Genomic DNA, 16949 nt, shown 5'->3' on the forward strand with positions numbered 1-16949 from the left:
GGTTTTGCCCTGTTCAGGCGCTCTGGGTGTTGTGGCACTGAATAGAGCCCTGGGGACGCACAGCTACGGTGGGGAACGCAATTGCGGCTAGGGGGCGGCAGCAGGTTCGCCTGTGGCATGGTGGTTCCAGAGGGCTGGGCAACCCCGAGGGGATGACAGTGCTGCACTGCAGGGCTCGAGACATCAGCCTCGCTGCCCAAGCTTGATGCATGCAGAGTACCGGCTCTGGAAACCTGACTGTGAGGAAATGGGGGGCAGGAGGAAGTTCAGGGGGAGATGACAAGATCCTTTGAGTGTCATCCGGAGCCACTGGGTGCCTGCTCAAGTAGTTTGGTGACCCGAGATCTGCAGGGTGTCCCTCAAACACATTGGGAGCCCCACCAGTGCAGGTGAGCTCATTACAGAGGTTAAGACTGGAGGCAATGTGGGCTGCAGCCACTGTGTACGGGCTGTTTGTGACCCTGAGGGCTTAGCAAAGAGCAGGAACTTCCATCTCTTTCAAAAGAATCAGGGGGAAAGGTCCCTCGGAAACAGGTTCTTAAGGAAACGGGAACCAAACAGAGCCAACAACTCTAAGGATGCCTTTGGTAGAGTGTGAGAAGTCTCTGTCCCCACGGGGAGGCAGGAAACCAGCAAGGCTGAGCAAGGAGCAGCTGGTCAAAGGGAGGGAGCAAGGACAAGTGCGGTGGTGGAGGGAGGAGTGAGCACATTGAAAAGAAATGAAAAGGAATGAGGTATAGTGGAGCTGAATGATGCAGAGTGGTGTGAAATCACAGGGAACGCAATAAAATGAACTGGATGGGAGTGGAATGCAATGAAAAGAGATGAGTGGAGTGAAAAAGAACAGTGAAAGGGAATGCAATAAAACAGAGTGGCGTGCTACTGCAATGTACAGCTCTATAAAGGAACTTTAAATTTGTGTTGGATACCTACCATCACTGCTTCTTCCAGGAGCTTCACCCAAAAGCTGGCTCAAGAACATTCTCTTACCCAAATCCTTTAATAAGAATCCTAGAAAGTACTCTGTGCATTTGACACTTTGAGGTTCTTCATTGGTCAGCACGGCTGGCCACAGCTACCCTTCAGCTGCTCCAGACGATTATCTGGGGATGCCCTACATACCCAGTACCATACATTCCAAGTTACTACAAACACCCATTAATCGGCAAACATTTCTGGCCAGGCATAAATGGGCTGCTTGGTGATTGCATGCCATGGCCATCTTCCGGCCACAAGCTGCAGGTCTCCTGCTTGCTTGGGAACACAAGCAAACCGCCTCAGCCTGCGCTTCTGCAGACAGCAGAATAAACTTGCTTGGGAGGAACTGCTCTGCAGTCTCCTTGCCTTGTGTGAATGACCTTGCTTCCACAGGGCAGCTGCCCGCAGTAATGCCAGTGCCTCTCCACTGGATGAATTAATCATAATTTGCCTCTGTGTACCTCCTTCAGGATCAGAAAATCTTAATGAAGAAGCGCTGGGGCTTTTGCATTACACTGAGAGATTCTGTTACCAGGAAGTGAACCAGCTTTCCTGCATTGCCTCAAACACTTGAACTGAGTAGGAGAAGGAAGTTCCAATTTGGTTAAACCAAACGCTACTGCCACGTGGGCTGCAGAAGGGGCAGAAGAGATTCTAGTAGTGTGCGCAAGCAATACACTGCAGAGAAAAGAACTATTGCTTACCTACCCGCTCCCTGAAGGCACACGGGGCTCAGGCAGAATGGGAAATGGATTTGGGGGATGAATATGGTTAGCTGTTAGCTGCCAGGTAGCTGTGATTCGTGCCAGCTACAACCGAATCGCTCTGACTGCTGGAAAAGGACGTTTGAATATTAACAGCGTTGTCAGTTACCCAGCACAGGTTTTAACTGCTTTGCTGTTTGTTTTCTTTTTATTTCGTTTTCTTTAAGTGAATGCTCACAGAATTACAAGACACCAAACAAAATGTACTTGTAGCTTATAGTAGTTCCACGTGTACAAAAGGTGTTGACATTCGTTGCTCTTCACCTGTAGGTTTTTGCACTGCTACAGGCTTGTGCAAGACGAACCTAGAAAGAAAGAGCCAAAGAGATTATAACCCACAGCCACTTCCGCTTCCCACCCGAAGCAGAAGACACCTTTAGTTTCGATTCAGTTTTTCAAAATGCTGACAACAGTTATTTTTCTACAAGCGTGAGGCTTTCTCCCTCCCCTTCCCAGTTCATGCTTCTTCTCCACCAGCGGTAGGAGCTAAGACACAAGGCTTGAAGTAAGAAGCTTCTGTTACAGCTCAGTAGCTCAACAGGTAAGGACAACAATTAAGGACAGAGACAATGCTGCATTACAGCTTCAGGTCCCAAACGGAAAAAAAAAAAAAAAGGAAAGACTTACAGACAGCTTCTTCATAATGCCTCGTGCCTCTGGATTGAGATGAAGAAGATTCTTCTTGGTCAGATCACTTGCTGTTAAACGAATGCTCTGCAAGAAGCCAAACACCACCCAATCTCAGGTTTCCCGGTTGTTCAGCAGCAGCAGCTACAAGCAGCAAAGAAACCCCTCCCTGCACACTAGGAGGCCGCGTCCGTGCCAAGAGCCACATCCAGCTTGACCAGCTCATCCCGTGCTGCCCTTGGTGTGCTGACGCAGCACCGTGAGCAGAAGGTACTTTCAGCTTCACTCAAAAGCGCAGCAAAGCAGCAGTCTGCATTCTGCTTAGGCCAGAATTCTTAGACAGCTCCCGCTCTGACTAAGAACTTCTTCGGGTTCTTTTTAAGCGACATTTACCTCCTGATAAGCTGCGGCGGCACAAGTAAGCGGGCGAGAATGGATGAACAGCAGTCCCTTGAAACTGATAAGGCCCCCAAGAAGGCACAGGCCCTCCTTGCTGCATAGATTTTACAGACTCAAGTTTGATTTTACCTCCCCTCCTCCAACAGGAACGGTAATGAAGACATCATTGCCATCAGCAAGGGGGCTGCCGTTAGCAGAGATGGTGTAAACACGTTCATTTACTGTGGGTGTGCGCAAACCCGGCGTCTTGAAAACTCTGGAAAAAGCAACAGGCAAGGACTTTTACTGCGATTTCTTGGAGCACTTGGACCAAAACTTTGAACCACTGCAGGATCAAAGCGCTGCTGGAAAGTATTCTGCATATAGACAACTGAGGTGTAAGGAGCAAGCAGCAAGGCACTCCTCTGTACGAGACATTAACAGAGAAATGCAATAGAATACAGACCTGGAATCAAACCTGGGTGTGATGATGGAGGCGCCTCCTCGAGCACAGAGATCGAGATTTCTGCCAGTAGCTGGAGTGATAAAGCTGCTTTTGCTTGATCTGCTTAAAAGGAAGCATGCAAGCAGAGCCCTGCTCTCAGAAGCATAATTTTAACGGACACGTAAGCACTGTCTTACCAAAGACCTGGACGAGACAAACCAGGGTCCTCACAGACCGCCCTACGGCACGCCATGCCCACACCACCCAGCCTGCCGGGCCACGCACCGCCCCACTCTGCAGCTACGTTAGCACCGCACCTTTACTCTCTGCTTCTGAAATCCTGCCACAAAACTCATCGCTGTTACCTTTGACTCATGCGTTTCACTCTTGCTGAAGGAGCTCTTCTGCTCCTGGACGCTGGTGCTTTTTTAGTGGACGTCCTCACCTGAAACACATTAGCTGCCAAGTCAGTCAGTTCCTTCTCCTGGGACAGCCAAGTCCGCACCGAGCAAACGCTCCCATACGAAACGCCTGGCTCAGCAGGCTCCTTCCTGCAGCACGGGAGTCTGACACAAGCCACGGGACAACCTTCTGAGACCTTCCCCATTCGAGTATTGCCCTCACGTCCTTTCCCCGAAGCTCAGCTGCAGAACTTCAGGAGGATAACAGACCACCTTAACTTCCACTCTGACTCGAGACGGTTCATGTATTTACCGCTGCCCACAGCACAACTCAGAAACTACAAAGCCGAAAAGCACTGCTGGTAAATATTTTCAACGTGGCCCAGACTGTTCTGCTCTAGGGAATATCGCTCCCTCCATACAGCAACGCTGAAGACACCCGCTCAGATGAGAAGGGTGAGACTCTCACGTGCAGAAGTACAAGAGGAATAAAAGCAGAGGTAACTTGCAGCACAGTCGCTTTGCTCGCCACAAGTAACAGCACGACCTGCCAACGAAAGCCAGCTTCCAGCGTCACCGGGATGATCAGCAAGCAACAGCTTTTGGAAAGCCACCCTTACAGCATCCTGCACGCTGTTCCCCCATAGGCATCAGCATCGTCTCGGTACATAGTTTATATCCCAGGAATAAAAGCCATCACAAAGAGCAGCTGCTTACCTTTCCGTTTCTGGGATTAGTACCTGCAGCTGCTTGCTCCAGAAGAAGCTGGACATCGTGTTTCGCTTTCTTTGCTGGAGGAAGCAAAGGAACCTCTGCTGCTTCTTCAGTAGCTTCAATACCCTGTTTAGATTTTTCTACGAAAAGAAGAAAGCATTATTCAGGTTGACAGGAAAAAAAAAACTAACATGACGTAACTGAGCATTAGCTAAGGTAAGGAAACACACTACAGGCTTATTTCGGCAACTGTTTGCTTCTAAAATCTGAATTCTGATGACAACAGTAAAGAGAACATGGCTGTGAATTATCCAGAATGCCTTAATTAAAGCAAGTAAAACTACTTCAGGTCGCAGGAGTAAAGGCAGAATTACATCCTTGTCTTCACACGTAGCGAAGGCTGTAGCTAAGAACCAAACCAGCATTTACAGAATGTTATCTACTGACCTTTCGTGACGATTTTCAGAGGAGTCTGGATAAATTCTGCTGTCAGCTTGTTTATTTCTGTTATTCCCAAGTCTGCCTAGGATTAAGAAGTCATAATATTGTCGGGATGATCAGTACTGCGAGTTTGTGATAAGTCAAAGTTGCAGGCAAAATCTTTGTAACTATTTCACATACACAACTGTCTAACATAACTGTATCTTCCCGTTCTTCTGCTGTGCTAAAAGAGGTCCTTCCTCGTTGTTCCGGACACAATGGATCTCGTGCCCTTCAGCGCCAGCACGCCCTGCTGGGCAGCTGTGAGCACGCTTCACCTACTCCCTGCTGCTCAACAGCACAGCAGTGCTTCAGCTTACTGAGAGGCGCGTGCTCTTCCAGAGGCCTAGGAGCAAACCCCCAAGGCGTGGGGCCCCGCAAAATGACTCCAAGGGAGGAGAGCAACCTTACAGATAGCAGGAGAGAAGGGCCGGTGCGTTAGCGATCTCCATGTGTGATGATGGAGCAGCCAATGGAGAGCGATTATATCGTGTTTAGTTCTTTTTTTTCCTTTATGACCATCCCTGAAGAATGTTAAAATGCAAAGAGGACTGGGAGAGGCGTACTGGCAGAGGCTGCCCAGAGCATGCCCCTGGCTGTAGGGTGTATATGCACAACAGCCCTAAAAGCACAGCTGGGTCACCCGTCTGGGGTTTGTATACAATGCAGCACGGTTTGAGCCTCAAAAGCTACGCCCTGAAGGTGCTAATGCTTCTATGCCCCCCACTGCCTTCCCAGGGAATCTGTCGATGGGCAGAGAGATGTTTCAACAGGTTTCCAAGCTTCCCTCCTCCCACGCTTTTCCTTTTCTCCCCCCCAACATTTCTGGACATTTCTGGAACGTCCCAACCAACACAGTCACATTGTTCACACTGCCGTGTTTCGGCCGCGGACCTCCCCCAAAGCCGGGTAACAGCGAGTGGCAGAGGGTGTGGAGGAACTCAGGAGAAAACTCAGAGAAGCGGACGGACACTCCCGGTGCCACGGAACTCCCCTCCCAGACTCCTGCAGAACCCGGAGAGGTCAGGCAGGTATTGAAGAGAGGGAAGACTGCGGCCCCAGCAGACCCATGGGGGCACAAATTATTTGGGGCCCGGCCCAACAGAGGGAGTTTGAGGAGCTGCTTCGTCAGCAATCAGCACTGAAGCACGGCTCCCCTTAACACCTTGATTACCAGTTCAAACTGCATGTTTCAAGGAAAGGCCCCCTGCACACGACGTGCTTCTGATGCCACTTGGAGTAAGCGGCTGGTGGTGATTACACAGCGGGCTCAGAGGGGAAACCGTGACCATCCCGGAATTTGGGAAGCGGCCCGGGAGGTCTTTTCCAACCTCGGCGATCCCTTAGCATGAAACTAAGCAGGCCCGCAAAGCCGGGCAAGGAGCAGCACGAGCACGCAAACCCTGCAGGGGACACCGCAGCATCTCCTCCCGCTAAGCCTTAACAGTTCAGATCCGCGGGCACAACCCGCGCTATCGCAGCGGCGCTCCTGCGGATACACAAAGCCTTCGTCTCCTCCAGGAACGCACCGCGCGCCGGGAAAAGTTTCCCATTCGCGCCGGATACCTACCGTCACCGCCTCCTCCAGGACCTTCCGGCTTCCCCCTTCAGCTAGAAAGAAGACATCTCGGTTGGAAGCGTCGCTGCGGTCCGCAGCCGGGACAGCTCCCGCAGCGCCCGCAGCCGCGCCGTAACGCCGCCGCAGGAGCGCGCAGCGCACAGCAGGCGTTCCGGCGGCGAGCGAGCGGCCCCGGGCAGAGGGGGCGGCGCATCCGCCCGCGCCCACCCGCGTTCTGCTCGCGCGAGCCCCGCGCGCCGCGTCCCACCGCTCCTCAGCGACGGCCTCCGAGCGCCGCTCCAGGGGCAGCCCGCGCCCCCCGCCCGCCCGCCCGCGCCCCCGGCCCGCGCCCCCCGCCGCTACCGAAGAACTGCAGCCAGTTCATCTCGCGGAGCGCCACGGGCAGCCGGAGGAGCTCCACGTCGTACAGGTTCTCCACCTCCTTGACCAGGCGCTCCCCGTTCGCCCGCAGCTGCTCGACCCGGCTCCTCACTGCGGGGACGGACGCGGTGTCAGACGCGGCCCGGGCCCGGGCCCGAGCGCGGCCCGCGGCCCGCCCGCGGCCTACCCTCCCGGTCGAAGTCCTTCAGGAAGGCGCTCAGCTTCCTGCCGCGCGCGCCCGCGGCCGCCTTCCTGCGGGCAGGAGCCATGAGGGCCGAGGAACGGCGCGAGCGCACCGAGCCCCGCTCCCGCACGGCGGACGGCACTGCCCGTCCGCGCCGCGTTCAACCGCCGCCGGACGCGCGCCCGCCGTCCAATCGGAGCTCCGCGAGCGGCGGCGCAGCCAATCGGAGCGCGGCGCGGCGTGATGACGCGAGGCGCCGTGGCGGCGATGGCGGACGCGGTGGGGCCGGGCCGGGTCGAGCTGCCCTACTGCTGCCGTTGTGCTGCGGCCGTACGGGGAGCGAGCGGCGGAGCCGGGCCTGGCTGAGCTGAGCTGCCGCGGCGCGGGCCGCGCTGCCCGTCGTCGGCCGACGCGCTGCGGGGCCTGCGGGGCGCGGAGCGTTACTACGGGCGCCTGCGGCCTCCCGTGGCGGGGCTCCCCGGGCAGGGCTAGGGGCGCGGGCAAAGAGGAGCTTTCGGAGACGAACCGAATGCAGGGAAACGAGCTGCGTTAAAAGCGACGTGCTTTCACGGGCTGCCGAATCCGCAGCCGCAGCGCTGACCTCGCTAAGCCAGGCTCTGGCTGCCGAGAGCAGATGCTCTTCTGCAGACTTGGACGCTTGGTACTGTAACCATTAAAGAAGAACATGCAACTTTGTTTTAGAGGATGAAAGGATATAACATAGTTCAATACGCTTGTCAGAAGAACCACTCTCCCTTTTTTTTCTTTTTTCTTTGCATTCCTGCATGTGTTTCTAACTTCAACAAGATTTATCTCCTTGATTTATTTTTTGAGAAAAACTGGATATATGTAAGAGACCAGCTAGGATAACTGACACCGTTTTTCTTCTGTCACTTGAGAAAGCTTCAGAATATGTTAGATGTTTCATTCAATAAGAACTAATTTTCTGTTGGAGGCCTGGAGGCTCCAGTCTGCTTCTACTGTTGTTTTGTTGGGATGCATGTTCACTGCTAGAGAAGACAGTGAGTATCCAGCTGGCGTTCTGCACTTAAAATCTCTTTTTCCCTATAGTTTCTGAATGGATTTCCTGGTCCTCTTCTCGCTGTTTTCCTTTTCTTCTTCCACTGCTTCAGAGACCTGGATTTATTTTAAAGTCTGAATATGATGTAGATTTTAATGTGCATAGAAGTAAAATGCTTCACTTTGCCAAATGAGTTATTCTTGTCCATGCTACGAGCACACTTATTTTTGTCAGCAGCTTTATGGTCAGTGAGCCAGCTCGGAAGCTCTGTGAAGCAAACAATGCGGTGCGGCTGGGAGCAGAGCACTGCTCACAAAAGAGCTTTTTCTTAAAATCTGACTGGATGGTGCTTGTTTGTGGGAATACAAGAGAGACTATTTGGAGCAAATGCTGTGGAGCGAGGTAAACAGCGTGAGATGGCAAGGCTGAGAACCAAGGACACGTCTAGTAGAGAAAAGCAAAAGGAACGGCTCACAGTTCTGGATTAAGTGCCTGCATGCACGGTTATGGAGTGCTTGTGGAATGCTTTGTTGACATGTAAAGGCGGGTGGGAAAGTTGTAAGGGCCGATGGGAAAGCTAAACAGAAAACTTGTGAATGTAAGTAAGTGATGTGAGAACCTGTAATAAACAATTTGGATCATCCACATCTGAGTGCATGCCTGGTTGCCACATTTGTCACTGCTCAGAAAATCAGGAATCATCTCAGCTGCTAAGCTAGAGATTTTCCTTTGTCAGCCTGTCAGGTGTTGATCTGAATGTACTTATTACACTTTTTTTGTGGCTTCTTACCTTGGATTATCTTGATGCATGAATTATCATTGGCTCTTCTATATTCCTTATTGCATGGAGTAATAGATAACAAGTACATGAACAGAGAGAGGGATTAATCCCCTCATCTTTAAAGACCCTTCCTCTCTCAGGTTCACAAAAGCTCTTGTTATTCCTCTGTTCTGTGCCATCTCCAAACCCATCATGCCACAGATGTCTGAGTAATGTGAGCACAGCACTGTCTCATATACATACCAGGTGTTGAATGATGACAAGAAGCAGCTGTGGGTTACCAATTTGAATAATCTCTGTTAATGGTTTGAGATTTTATGATTATAACTAATGTGCTAACTGTATGTGCAACAACTGACTTCTAAACTCTTTCTTCCCCAGACCCATAAAAATTTCCTCTCAATGAAGGTTGCTACAAAAAATGAGATCAAAATCATTAATTTAAAAGGCACATGACACATTCTGCATGGAGATGTCCCTTTTCACAATTCCCTCTCAATATGAATAAGACTTGCACACAGCCTTTTTTGTTTGTTTGCTTAATATAGAACGTCTAAGCACAGACTCAGAGGCAAATAATGCATTTTATACAATAAAGCCGAAAAGAGGGAAACGGGCATTTTGTTGTGGAGTTCCAGCAGCCCTGCTGGTGTTAGCTCCCTCTGTCCTTGGTCAAAGGGATGTGTCGGTTGACGCTGGAGAATGTCTGGACAGGAAGGGCAGATGTTTTATATGAATTCTGAAATATGATTGAGCCTTGCATTGTTTTCACATTGGCAAGTGTTAGCTGGCTCTCCTTCCTCTACTGTCTTCCATGACGAAGGAAGTAGCAGCTCGGCATAACACAGCTGGACAAACTGTAGGGAGATTTCTTAAGGCATTACACATGGTTCATAGGGAACACTAGCCAGACAGATCAAATTTCTATTGAATTCATGAACTTCAGCTTGATTGGGATTTAGCTTTGTATTGCCTTTGGCTTCATCCCATTGTATTACTTACGGGTTAGGGTTAGGCTAGAGTTAAGGATAGGATTTGTGTTGGGATTGGGGTTGGTGTTAGGGTTAGGGTTAGGGTTAGGTTTAGCATTAGGGTTTGGGCTAGGCCTAGGATTAGGAGAAGGGTTACGGTTAGGGTTAGGACTGCATTGCATTCCACTGTCATGCATTTAATTGCCTTGCTGTGCGTTACTTTTCATCCCATTGTATTACTGGTTTGGTTTAATGCTTGTGGTAGATTAGACGTAGTGAAAAGTTTAGGGTTAAGTTAGGTTTATGGTTGGGGTTGTGACTGTATTACGTTCCATTATTGTTGTATTTCATTTCAACCCACTGCATTGTATTTCATTACACTGTATTGTGTTTGGTTTATGGTTAGGGCTAGGGTTACACTGGATTTCATTCCATTACATTGGATTGCATTTAATTTCGTATCATTTCTTTGAATTGTGTTGCAGTTTGAAGAGTTAATCACGTGACACCCCTCCCAATGAGAGAAGGGGGGGAGATAGAAGAAAAAAAACAGCTGAGATAAAATTGGTTTTTTAAAAGGATTGTGAGAGAATGTAGAGTAGTTAAGAACAAAAAATCAAACAAAAAAAAAAAAAAAAAAGGGAGGAGAGAGAACTTCTGATTGCACTGCTCCCTGTGCTGCTGGAAACTGGAAAACAATAAAAAGGAGGAAAACAATGGGAAACTAAGGAACATAGGGGAAAACGGCTGTAACGGTATAATGTGATAGAAAACAAAGCCATGACAGCAGGGTAGCAGAGTCCCAAGCTGAAGCAAGTGAGGATAAGCTTAAGTGCAGCAACTGGGGATGCAGAAGCAAAGGAAAAAAAGGGAAAGGAAAATGTGGAGAGCAGTGGAAAGGACATGCGTACAGACTGCCTGCTGAAAAGATACCCTTAACCACAGTCAGGAAAGCTGGAAGCCCCGCGAAGGTAAGGGAGATCATGTAAGCAGCAGAGTAGAGCTGAGGTGGCTGCTGAGTGTGGGTTGCAGGGCATGAACACTGGCACCAGGTGTCGTTGTCCCTGTGCCTGAAGGCATCTATGTCCTCCAAACACAGTGCTGGAAAACATTCTTTGTACTTTTTGTAAAAGAAAAAAGAAAAAAAAAAAGAAGAGAAAGGAAGAAAACAGACATTAAATCTTCTCAAAAGCTATCGCCTTTTTAAACTAAGACCCCAAAGCATTTTAGAGAATGGAAAGCTTGTTGACACATCTTATTTCTATTTTTGCCTTAAATTCTTTGCTCCCATTTTACCGACATTAATTAACATCTTCCAGATCTACAGCTTTAGAAAAAGTTCTGTTCTGTTTAGAAAAACCTTCTGTAAGATTGTGTGCCTGGAGTACCCAGCCAGTGGGGAAACAGGGGAGGGGGGGGGGCAGGGGGAGAAAACAGGGTCTAAAGGCTGTCATGTTGTGTCCATAGGCGCTCCTGCTTGCGGGACGCCGCCATTGCAATCGCAAATAAAATCTGCTGTTATCAGAGATACCGTCCTGACAAACATGACTTGGATATTTCCAACAATTTGGGGGCTCGTCCGGGATTATGATCGCCTCTTTGGGAGTTTCCCTGCTGCCCTGCACAGGATAGGGGCACCCCGCTGATGGCAGCGGTCCTGTCTGGGTGCTGAGGTGACTCCTTGGGACGGCCGATAAAAAGCCAAGACTGTTACATAAAGGACGGGCTCTGTCAAAGCCAAGGGGCAGGCAGGCACGGGTGTTGGCCATGGCGACCCGGTAACTTCGTGCACAGACCAAGGTAAGGGGATTTAACTCTTTCCTTGGGGTCGGTTGAGACTCCTGAGTGTGTGTGACTGAGACGCGCCGTCAGTGCGAAGCGAGCGCTGAGTGCCGAGCTGCGGCTCCACTTGACAAAGTGCCAGCAGTACGCCCCTATTAACCCGAGAGATGGGAGTGTAGCACTGCTGAGGGATTGGGCCCCAAATCCGAGAATCAGAGTGTGGTAACCAGTGAGCTGGGGAGTTCATGGTAGCGTTCTGGAGGGATGGGGAATAGGAGTTCTGAGAGCAGGGGAAAAAGGTCCCCGGAATGGTGCCTAGAGATTGCGCCTTGGGAGGAATGCTTCAAAACTGGAAAATAATCCCAAAACTAGGGACAAGGACAGGGAAAAGATGTTTAGATACTGTATACAGTAGAGAGCCACTGCAGGGAAAATCGTTATTGTGACCGAAATAGGAGTCTGACGAAGATTGGGCCTGTCAGACTTTGTATTTATATGTAAACAGTAGGACTCCTTTTTCTGAAACAGAATTGGCTTAGGTCGCTTAGTGGGTGCAAGAAGTACAGAAATGTTCCTCGCGAGGAGTCGAAGTTCAAAGGAAACAGGAAAGAGAAGCAGAAAGATCATAAATGGGATCCCTTAGGTAACTTCTTCCCCCCTCCTTCCCTCCACTTCCCCCTCCTCTCCTCCCCTCCCCCCCCCCTTCAATTTCTGAAGCAGTGCAGGCGGCAGTGACCTCTCCAGAGGAGGAGAGTGGGTGCTGCTGATCTGTGCAGGTCCTGGAGAGAGGCTGTGCTCTCGATTACTGAGGGAGTTGGAGTAATGCGAATGGGACCTGGAGAGTTTTCCTTTCTCTAATACTAACCTTACTAACGCTTCACTTTATCCTCTTAGGGCAGTCTTAGGTCAAAGGGAAATAGGGTATGGTAATGCCTGCTGTTTTTACTAGAAGAGAAGTTAGGAGTTTCAAGAAGAATTACCTAACTGAGGATCCTCTAAGTGTAGCAGCACAGTGAGATCAATTTCTAGGGCCTAATTTGTACTCATGGATGGAAATGATGTTTATTGATAAGTTGTCTATTGGAGAAGGAGGTGGGCAGCTACGCAAGTGTGGGAAATGAATACAGAGGGAAGGGTGGGCTCTGGAGGGAGGCAGAGAGAGGAAGGATCCTGAGGATGAACTGTACTGATTGTTGTCACTGTCTCTGTGATTGTTAAATGTTTGTGTTGTGAAAGTGTTCTGTGATGTCGTGTACGAGGCTGTTATGGAACAAGGGCTGTCTAAAGTGATACGAGAAGAGCCCTGGGTTGTATTTTGGCTCACTGGAGAAACATTGCTGGTGAGCCAGGGGAATATTGAATAAGAAGCCAGGAACGTAAATGGAGTAATGGGACCAGTTGTATAATTGAGTGCCCTAATCATGAGACCAAGTGCTGGGTGTTTGTGGAAGTTGAGGAATGTATTGTTTGATTTGAGGATTTTGAAGGCACTTGGAGAAACTGTCTTAATGGTATGGGGAAATGCAGTTGTTAACGGTATGGGGAAACGCAACTTTTAATGGTTTGTGGGAATTATGTGGAAATGCAGTTGTTAACAGTATGTGGAAATGCAATTGTTAATGGTATTTGGAAATGCAGTTTTTAATGGTACGTGGGAATGCAGTTGAGGGTACAAATAGTGGAACTGTGGAAAAATGAACAAACAACAACAAAAAACAAACGGCAAAAAGGTGAAGGAAAGCAGTGAGTTTGGGATATTAGAGTTGGGCCGGCACGAGAACACATCCCCTGCACCACCACCCCCACTGCGGCCTGTAAGAACAACTTGGAGTGGGAGAAAGAGCTGGGGGCCAGAGCATCCTACTTTAACTGTGAGGGGTGTATTAGCTGTGAATGGGGATGGGACGGGACATTGGAAGTGAGAATAGCCGGCATCTGCAGAGCTGGGGAAACCCGATATCCAGTGTGAGCACTGGAAGCCTGGGGACAGGAGGGGGTGAAACTGAAATATAATGTTAGTAATGGCTGTGATGATGGTAGTTTGGAAAGTGAGAAGGGTTTGGGAAAAACGAGCTGAGGAAGGCAAAGTTGAGCAAGGTGTAACAGGGATGTCGTTACCTAGAAGAAGAGGTGAGGGGAGCCTGGAAGGGCTCAGGGAGAGTTCCACCCCACAGGACCAAAAGCAGCTGGGGAAGCAGGGTAAAGAGGTTTATTTTCTGATATGGGCGCCTCTTAACTCTGTGCTACACCAAGAATTATTACCTGTAGGTGATTTTTGTAACAGTTGTAGGAGCTGCTGGCAAGATAAGTTTACTTTTTTTGGACCAATTAAATGCAGGCTAGGAGAACAAGTAGGAATATATAAATTCTTGTACATGCCAGGCTTTCCAAAACCATTATTTGGGCATGACATGTTAGAATAGTTGAATGTAGAGTTTAAATTCAGTAGAGACAATTGGAGCTACTTGTCAAGCAAGACCAATGGACTGAAAATTTTAAGTCTGGCTTTAACACAAACTGGGAAAAGCGATGTTGTACTGCCAGAAGTTACGTAAATCCTACACTGGGTATACACAGGATTGCAGGCATCAGGGATGCCTGGCAGAGCCAAAAATGCAGCCCAGTGAAAGTGAAGTTAAAGATGGAAGCCAGCCCAACCAGGGTAAAGCAATGCCCTTTGAGGATACAAGATTGTAGGAGGATAAAAGAAATAATAAATAACTTTTTGGATTTTGGATCATTGATTGGATAGAAATCCAAATGCAGTACCCCAATCTTGCAAATGACAAATTGGATGGCAAGAGCTATAGTTTGGTACAAGATTTGAGGGCAGTTAAAAGAAATGTTGAATATATACAACGCATGGTGTATATCTTTATTGACCAAGGTAAGGAATAAGCAGGTGGGGTTTACTGTTCTGGATTTGAAGGACACCTTTTTCTGCCTGGTTTTGCCAAAGAAAGTCTAAAATCATTTGCCTTTGAATAGGAAAACTCAAATATGGAGAAAAGAAAAAAATAATAATTAAAAATAATAATAATAATAATAATTCAGTTAACCTGCACAGTGTTACCCAGGGTTGTGAGAACAGCCCAATGATTTTTGAGAACTGGTCAAATCTTGAGCCTGAGATTTGGATTCGCCATCTCACAGTAGAACTTTACTGCAGTACATGGATGCTACAGTAACAAAGGACTGTGTGCAATGGACTGTGAGCTTGCTGAATTTCTTGATTTAAATGGCTATCAAGTTTCTCAACAGAAAGCACAACTGATCAAAGGGAAGGAAGCCATTTGCTGAACACCCAGAACACCAAGGCAGAGCGGCCTCCAAGCCAGCAGTGTGCGACTGCATGGAGGCTGTCTGTGCAAGTTGGTCAGAGCTACAGGAGGAGCCGTTGGACGATGCTGAGGAGTCCTGGGTTCATCGACGGAAGCAGTTTTGTCAGACAAGGAGACTGTAAGGCAGGACATGCAGTAACTGCTGCTGACAGGGTAATTGAAGCATAGCCATTACCTGTGGGGACTTCCACTCAGAAGGCTGAAATAACTGCCTTGACAAGAACCTTAAATGTATGGACAGATGCTAAATATGCTTTTGGGGTGGTACCCACTCGTGGTACCATCTGGAAAGAGCAAGGGTTGCTTACACACAAGGAAAACAAATTCAGCATGATGTAGATCTACCAAAGAACATCATGGCTGTTATACATTGTAAAGGACATCAGAAGAGTGACACCGTACAGGAAACTGGGAATATGATGGTGGATCAGGGGCCAAAACAGGCAGCTGAAGGAAAAGAAATTGGAGAACTGGCTTTAAGTCCAGATGGTAAACTTGAAATATCTGAGCCTTAGTCAGAACCTGTAAGGTACTCTAGAAAGGATAGGAATCTAATGATTGAAGGGAAGAGAGCAAGCTGACAGATGGCTGCATACCCAGATGGACACACTGTTGTGCCCGTTAGTATTGCATAGAATTTGGTTCTAAGGGAACATCATATAAAACATGGAGGTACTGACACCAGAAAGTAACTGTACAATCCTAGTACCAGGAACAGGGTACAAGTGGGGCTTGTTGGAAAGGAAACCTTCCAGGGCTACAATCGCAAATTGATTTTTTTTTGAACTGCCAGGAAAAAGGAGGGTTTCAATATATGCTAGTTCTAACCAATACCCTCTCAGGGTGACCAGAAGCATTCACTTGCAGGACCAATAGAGCCAAGGAAGTAACCAAGGTGCTTTTGCAGGAGATTATTCCAAGGTTTGGGTGTCCTGCAACAATACCCTTCAACCAGGGAACTCATTTTATTGCAGAGATTGTCCAACAGGTCAGCAAGCATTGGGAATAAATTGGCAATTGCACACAGCACACAGATCACAGGCAAGTGGTCAGGGGGAAAAGATGAACTATCTAATTACGTCACAGGGTGTAAACTGGGCCAGGAAGCTGGACTATCCTGACCACAATTGTTGCCTTTGGCTCTCCTTAGTACCAGAACAAAACCTAGAGCTAAAGAGGGGTTAAGTCCTTTCACAATACTGTACAGAAGGCCTTATGTTGTACAAACAGGGATCTCTACCCAAGTAGGGAGCAAAATACTAACTGAGCATGTGATAAGTCTACAGGAATAGCTCTGAGAAAAAGAGAAACTGGTTCTAGGAACTAGAGCCCAAGGCCTTGATATGGCTTGACAACATGTATATAGCAGATCCCTTTCAGATTCGCCCCTGGAACCAAGGTGGGTAGGTCTGTTCCAGGTGCTGCTAACATCCCACACAACAGTAAAAGCATTGTGGATACATCATACTAGAGGTAAGAAGGTCCCTCGAACACAATGAGAACTGAAATCAGCTGGACCCTTAAAATTGTGAATCCAAAGACAGAAATGTGGGCTCTTGTAATTGTTAGAAATGTTGATTTGATGAGTGCAGCTTAAGATGTGAATACTTATGTATCTCTTGGGACAGACATCATTGCATATCAGTATTGTTTGGTATGTGGGCAAGCTAAGGATTTAAACTTTTCACTTCTTGTTGTCCCTGATGATTTTCAGGCAAGAAATCAAACTGTTGCAGGGTTTGAGTCACTCTCCTGGTGGGTGATGATCAACAAGAATGTAGATCGGATTAACTATGTCTGTTATAATCAATGGAGATTTACAAATTACACAAAGAGTGCAATAAAGAGAATTGCAGGACAGTTATATGCCACAAATAGGATGGCTGGAGAAAATAGGATCTCCTAAGATATGATACGAGAGTGTATATGTAATGCTGTGTACCGTTGTTGCACCTTCATGCCAGTAACACAGCTTGGATGACATAATAACGAAGGCATTGCAAGGGCTTGGTACCAGCCTTGTCAATGAAGTGGCAGAAAAATCAGGAATAGATAATTCTGTCACTGGATGGTAACTAACTGACGTGTGCTGTTGTACGGCTCCTGAGAAACACCACAGCTCTGCTGAAGAATTCCCACCTGG

At 48.3% G+C, this 16949-nt stretch overlaps 1 protein-coding gene across 2 annotated transcripts; it reads right to left on the reverse strand.

The window, feature by feature from the left end:
• Positions 1–1861: 1861 nt before the first annotated feature.
• Positions 1862–7017, reverse strand: CDCA8 (cell division cycle associated 8). 2 transcript variants are annotated; one of them, XM_042833464.1, is made up of 10 exons: positions 6914–7017; positions 6709–6837; positions 6358–6398; positions 4755–4830; positions 4311–4447; positions 3558–3637; positions 3214–3315; positions 2898–3024; positions 2370–2456; positions 1862–2047 (listed from the first exon to the last, which is right to left on the reverse strand). In XM_042833464.1, exons 1-10 carry the CDS (start codon positions 6993–6995, stop codon positions 2003–2005), a joined length of 906 nt encoding a protein of 301 aa, XP_042689398.1. In that variant the 5' UTR covers positions 6996–7017; the 3' UTR covers positions 1862–2002. The 2 variants fall into 2 exon arrangements, with proteins under 2 accessions (XP_042689398.1, XP_042689399.1); XM_042833465.1 differs by having other exon boundaries at positions 3214–3312; positions 6914–7016.
• Between the last annotated feature and the right edge of the window lie 9932 nt (positions 7018–16949).

Source organism: Centrocercus urophasianus, unplaced genomic scaffold (assembly GCF_019232065.1).
Source record: "Centrocercus urophasianus isolate 14NV4802_14NV808 unplaced genomic scaffold, USGS_Curo_1.0 seq_410, whole genome shotgun sequence".
In the NCBI taxonomy this organism is placed as follows: domain Eukaryota; kingdom Metazoa; phylum Chordata; class Aves; order Galliformes; family Phasianidae; genus Centrocercus; species Centrocercus urophasianus.